General features: G+C 43.4%; 1 protein-coding gene across 1 annotated transcript in view; it reads left to right on the forward strand.

Annotated features, from left to right (window-relative positions):
- SLC9A6 (solute carrier family 9 member A6) overlaps positions 1 to 1,623 on the forward strand; it is a gene marked incomplete at its 5' end in the record, with an annotated part of 42,906 nt that extends 41,283 nt beyond the window's left edge. The window contains one exon of the mRNA XM_082207525.1: positions 163 to 1,623. Coding sequence (XP_082063651.1) covers positions 163 to 435 — 273 coding nt within the window. The 3' untranslated portion in view covers positions 436 to 1,623. The remainder of the gene's footprint in view (positions 1 to 162) is intronic.
- Positions 1,624 to 6,426: the final 4,803 nt, after the last annotated feature.

The following is a 6,426-nucleotide window of genomic DNA, read 5'->3' on the forward strand; positions in this document are numbered from 1 at the left end:
CCTTCATATCCTGCTTGGAACTTGGGTACCTTGTAGAAAATTGCAGTCATAAAATAAAAACTTTCCGATTTTATTATGCCAGTCAGACATATTGGGCAGCAGGAATAGATATTAATTCAACATATTAGCTGCTTGGTAAAATAGCTCTTTTCTTTTACTCAGAATCAAGAGCAGCTGAAAGACGATGATTCAGACCTTATTTTGAATGACGGAGACATCAGTTTGACCTACGGGGATTCCACCGTGAACACAGATTCTTTGACATCTGGCGCATCTCGAAGGGCGGCGGGAAACGGTTCCGAGGACACCCTGGACCAGGAGCTTGGGTTTGGGGACCACGAACTTGTCATAAGGGGCACACGCCTTGTTCTCCCCATGGATGATTCAGAGCCACCCTCAAATGTAGTAGACAATGCCAGACATGGACCGGCATGAGATCTGCTGGTAATAAGGTGATCAGTAAAAAACCCCCACATACGATCATGAAGAAAAATGTACTACCTACAACAAAAAAACTACTGCATGTCTCAGAATGTCTAAGCTGTATAAATATTACATATTTATATGGTGTTAGGAGAATATAACTACCCATATGAGACAACTTGTGAAGAGCGACTCTTAATTTTCATAAGTTAAACTCATGGACTATACTGTGTAGCAGTGGAACTGTTTTAGAACAAATATCCGTTATGAAGGGGGAAGGGGGGGACTGCTGCCAAGATCTTCCCTCCCAACTTGTGTCAAATAGTCTGCTTTTCTTTTGCAATTTCCCATCACTTACCTGAGAGTAGGAAGGAGGTAGTGGTGGTGGTGGCATCTTGGGTTGCGTTTTGCCACGTCCATCTCAGGTGGTGAGCAGGTGGTTTTGGCTGCCTTCCTTTAGTGGATGGCAGCTCTGGAGACTTGAAATTTCCTCTCTGTAGCACTGCTATAGGATTTGTTAGAACAGACCTTGATATTATGATGGCCTGCATGCTAAACCTGCCACCAGCCGATAAGAAGCTGTGATGGTAATAGAGTGCTTGGATGAAACGGTCAAGGAGCAAATGGTCAGTGGCTTGTTGACAGGAGCCGCTTGCATCTGTCTTTCAGTTGCAACAGGTGCTTCTCATAATAATGCTCCAGGTGATTCATAAAAGCAAGTTCTTTAAGATTTGTGCTTGGATTGAAGGTGGGTGTTTGTTTTCTTTTTGTGTTTAAATTTCTCTCATGCCTTATTCCATAGGGCCAGGGGCAGGTTCTGAGTCCTGAAGCAGTCAAAGTGGGCAAAGTTTGGTTTGTCACATAGAGAATTAAGTAGTGTTTCTAGATCAATTAACAGCCATACAAAGCCATTGCTGGCTCCCTTTCTAAACTTGCAGCTGAGTGGCTGTGTCTTTCAGCTATGACAAAATTTTCTTCTTGCTGTATAGCTGCCAAGAAGACCAGTTCCACACCATATCATGGAGTTCAGCTGTGTGAACAGGACATGCAGAGGTTTAAGACTCTTAGGTGTGGGTTTTCAAAAGTGGCAGTTTAGGTAGTACCGAAAGGGAGTTGTCTGTCCATCCATCCTGTATAGTTGCACTTTGGTTTGGTCACTTCTTCGCATGCTTATGTGACTATAAAAAAACTACAACCTTTGGTTTTTGTTCTTGTGTCTCTTTCATGTTAAATGAGAAATATATTTGTGAGCTGCCATAGATTATTTACATGTTTTTGTTTTGTTTTGTTTTGTTTTGTTTTGCCTAAGGAAGAGCACTGAACAACTCGCTGATATTGCACTTGGTGTATTCAGCCTCATCCTGCCATGATATTTTTTTATTAAGCCTTTTGACTTATTTTTTTTTACTTGGTGCAGTGGGTGTTTTTGGGAAGCCAGGATTTCTGAATGCCATGTTTTCTTCAGAGAAAACAGTTGCCATATAAAACCTTTCAATGTACAGCTCTTATTTCTGCCCCTTTTCTCAGAGCGCTATAGGGCTGTACAAACTTAACGCTTTGCTCTGCTAACACAAAAGTGTGACAACCCTGAAAAAGGAAGAGAATCCGGTTTTGATTTGTTTGAACATCATTCCATTTAACAACAGTACAAAGAAAAGAGAGAGAGAGAGAAGCAAAGCCACCCCCTAAAGGCAGTAGATTCCCTAACTTGGTTGCAGCAGGATGTTGGGAAAGATGTGGGGAGTCAGGCCCCTATGTGGTGGATGTGCCCCATAGTACAAGGTTTATGGAAGACAGGCAGCTGCAGCAGGAGAGGGAGAAGCAGCCTGGACTATCTCCTCCAGGAGGGAGAGTGTGGCACATGTTCACACCTGCAAGAGAGCTTGGCTTCTTAGGGGTGCCAGCCGGACTTCTTGTATTTATAAGAATTGGGGGCCTTTGACTTTCATCAGTGGGTGATGGTTCCCATCTTTTCCAGCACTAAGCAGGAAACACTTAAGTGCAAAAGTAGCAGGAGGTGGGGTTCTTACAATACAGCCAAGAAACCAAGATAACTTCTCTCTCTTTGTTTTCAAACTGTTTTCATGCCTTAAGTATGCTTCCATGCAGTTCCTTGTTATTTATGTCCTTTCTTTTTGTGACTGAACATTCTGGCTGCAGCCAGCCATTGAGGTTGTTCATGCAAGCCCTGTTGAAACGAAGGGGAATTTTTCAAGAACGACCCCGATTCATGTTTTTCTTCTTCTCCTCCAGCTTGCACAAGAGAAGTAGGACCTCCACTGCACCTAAAAAATTAATAAATGCCGGGTTCCATTGTTATCATAGGAATTCGTTGTTGAGTACTGATTCATCCCCCCCACCCCCACCCCCCGCTATGCAGGAATTCCATGAAGTGTTTGTGTGTGTTTTTTATATGATGTCTGTATCTTAAAAGTTTGATGTTAAAACAGTAATAGGGAAAATGTTCATGAGTTGAGATTTTTACATCACCTGCACATTAATGATTTCCTTTGTTTAAGGCTTTTCCAAACAAGAGTCAATGACCTCTATATCCCCCTCTTATTAAATATTTTGTAAACTGATATAGCCAGTAATCATATTGACAAAAATATCCCCGTCTGATACTGTGGAATGTTGTGAAACAAACTTCCTTGACAAATCTTCTTCTAGTCCACAGGGTGTCGCTGCGCTCCGCACCTGAACAGGGAGAGTGCCTGTGCCCCTTGGTGGCCCCTTGGACCTTGTTCTGATGAACTTTTTTTGTAGGTAATACCAGAGGGAAATAATTCTTAAGCTCACATTGGCCGCCTCCCTTTTCTGTCTTCCCATTGCAGAAAGTAGCCCATGTCACAGCGTTGCAATGCTGCGTCTGTGCCAGTAGCCGGAGAGGGGCTACCAGTAGCAGATTCAGTGAGATCTTGATGCAGCTGAATCCAGTAAAGTGAAACACTAAAATGTTAAAAAGAAATAAATGCACACACTTCAGTGCCACGATAAATAAACCGTATTCAATAAGTAAACTCAGCCAGATAGGCAGGGTGTAAACAATACAATTGTTGTTGTTGATTGATATAGATGTTTAAATACAATAATAAATAAAATGATAGATCCAGATATGAGAAGCAACAAATGATGCATAAGATCAAATGCAGATCATCCAGACAGACTAGATTTACTGTGACAAATCATATGGAGAAATGTTTTGGATCACTGAGGAAGTCCCACATGGTTGGAACACATTTTGGTCTTGGCACAATTGTTTGTCACAAGAGTTGGTTGATCAGGCATCGATTGGATATATCAGTATATTTATTAATCCCTTTATTTTATTTGAATACATTTTATCTCTCGTGGTATTAAAGCTTGCATACTTCTTTCTAACATTTCTGGAGTGGCAAGTTTTATTCTTTTGATCTTGCCCAGTTCACTGTTCTGTGTCTTGCTTTGGAGGTTAGGGCCCACGCACCCTCTTTCCAATATAGCGTCCCGTCATTCTTTTCTGTCTCGCTGGGAAGAGAAGGATGAAGTGCATTCAGTAGCCAAAGTCCTCCTCCCTTTTGCAGAAAAGGGTAGAAAAATGTTCCCTCATTGTTGTCAATAGCAGTCATGGAAAGTTCCCATAACCCTGTAAGGTGGGAGCAAAGTTGCAAGTTGTCATTTGTTGAAGTGGGCACTTGGGAAGAATATAGGTTCCCTGGCACAAGCGATGTATTCATGCTCAAAGGCATGAACAGCAGGCACAGATATTATCCCTGTCATGCTCCAGAGGAGACATATGGGGCTCTTTCAGTCTCACTTTCCAAAATGGTGGCAATTGAATGTACATAATTTATGGGTGAGAGGATCCGCTGCCAGCATTGCTTCTGTATCTTAGTTATGAATTAAGGATTTGTAGTCATCCACATAAATTTTGGGGGTTGCTGTGCTGACCAGGATCCCCTGCCCTCGATTTCCCTTTGCCCAGACTGAGCATCTCTGCTAAAATGAAATACCATTTAAAAAAAAAAAAAACTCTCTCTTTATCTAGTAGTAAGCTCCCCATCTTTGTTTCATACATTTAGCTGCTTGGCATGTTTATGTCAACAGGCTGCTGTAAGTTCCAGATTTCTGATGCTTATTAGATGAATATTCTGTTTTCGTCAGGGTGCTTGTTTGGTCCCAGATTTTATTGCATGTGAATAATAAAGAGAACCTTTTAACAGAACTGATTAAAGACATATACTGAAATTGCCCAAGGTTCACCCATGATTTGCCAGAAATAACTCCTAATATTTTGTATTGACTAATTTATTTGATGTTGATGTAGAACATTATTTGTGCTTAATATCTCCAGGGGGTCTTTGCACTCTTCCCCCATCCTTAATGACCTCGAATACAGCTGTGGGAACTTATTACCGTCCAGGTATGGACCCTGATAGGCTGTGTCTGGTGACACAGGAGCATAATCCTTGATAAAAGGATTAAGAAACCCCTTCCTTTGGAGCTGTCTTTTCTCTGAACAGAATGGACACATTTTTCTGCATCAGATGACACAGTATGTCAAGTTCTGGTTTATTCTACTTACTATTGGAATTGTCTGTTGGAATTTCATGGTACTATTAACTGCTATAGTTGTGGTGTTCTTGTAATTATATTCTGAAGCATAATTGCACCTTTTTTGGTTTATGATAACTAAATCTTTGATTGTTCCCTGCACTGTGAAAGGAAAAAAGAATCATGGGCCTATAAAACATAAGTTTGTTTCTTTGGATTTTGTGTCTCTTTGTGTTCCTTGTAACAACTTATAATTCCATGCTTATTTTGCATATTTGGTGATTTTAAATCTTTGCTAGGGTTTTATCACAAAAGAGTACTTATCCCAAACCTGGATCTTGCTATCTATGGAATTCTTCCTTTTATTATACGTAGCATTTTATCTTTTAACCAAAATACAAAAAACAACAAGTATTCACCCTGACTGATCCTAGCACCTTGTCCACATCCTTGAGCCTTACGAACCGCAACTCATCCAACACAGAGCAGGGCTAGACACCTTGAGATTCACCTGCTGTAACAGCAGTCAAGGTCCCAGTGGGTGCAAGCAATTTTATCCTCAAAGAGCTTTGCAGACAAGTCACAGTGCGGCACTGTGGGCCCCACCACCTCCTCTGGGCCAGGCTAAAAGGTTCTGCACCATCTGGAAAAGCTCTTCTGGGCGGCCCAATTGGGATGCAGAAAAGTAGGCCTTCGTGAGATGAGCCTGCATCCGTGCTCAACTGCATTCAACTGGAGTTTTTCTCCACTTGCATGGAAGCCTTGGTAGGGAGGGCCAGCTCCCCCCCCCCATCAATAAAAATAGCTAACTGAGGCTCTGCCCCCCAGTGGCGGAGGAAGGGGGCGCCCCCCGCCCTGGGTGTCATCACTGGAGTGTGTGTAACAAAATGAGTTTTTGTTTTTTAAAAGGGCTCACGAAACTTTTTAGGAGTGACATGGTGGCTTAGCGCCTGCAGTTTCTGCACTGCCTGAAACAGCAGCGTGGGACTTGCATCTGCCTCTCCCTCAGCCGCCCTACAGCTGGGGGGGGGGTGCGGCGGAGAGGCTCCAAGCTTTGGAGAGGCTTGCCCCGCCCTCATGGGCAGATCACCCCACTCCCAACTCCAGGACACTCCCCCGCACCAGGCCCCCAAGCGGCTAGCTATGCCACTGCTGGCCCCCCCCAAAGAAATCCTGGCTACGCTCATAATTGAAGCTGTCTCCCAGCTCATTACCTTGCCCTAGGCTCTGCAGTATACCAGGGAGCAGGCAGGCTCTCCAAGCAGGAGCAATCATGTCAATGGCTTGAGCCATTCAGATGCTCATTCAGATGTTCTAGATCAGGCTTCCTCAACCTCAGCCCCCCAGATGTTTTTGGCCTACAGCTCCCATGATCCCTAGTGAGCGGGACCAGTGGTTAAGGCTGATGGGAATTGTAGTCTCAACGTGCTGCAGCCCCCGGAGCGGAGAACAGGTAGGGGCGCAGCTGTG

This window comes from Podarcis vaucheri (assembly GCF_965113315.1).
Source record: "Podarcis vaucheri genome assembly, chromosome: Z".
NCBI classification, from domain to species: domain Eukaryota; kingdom Metazoa; phylum Chordata; class Lepidosauria; order Squamata; family Lacertidae; genus Podarcis; species Podarcis vaucheri.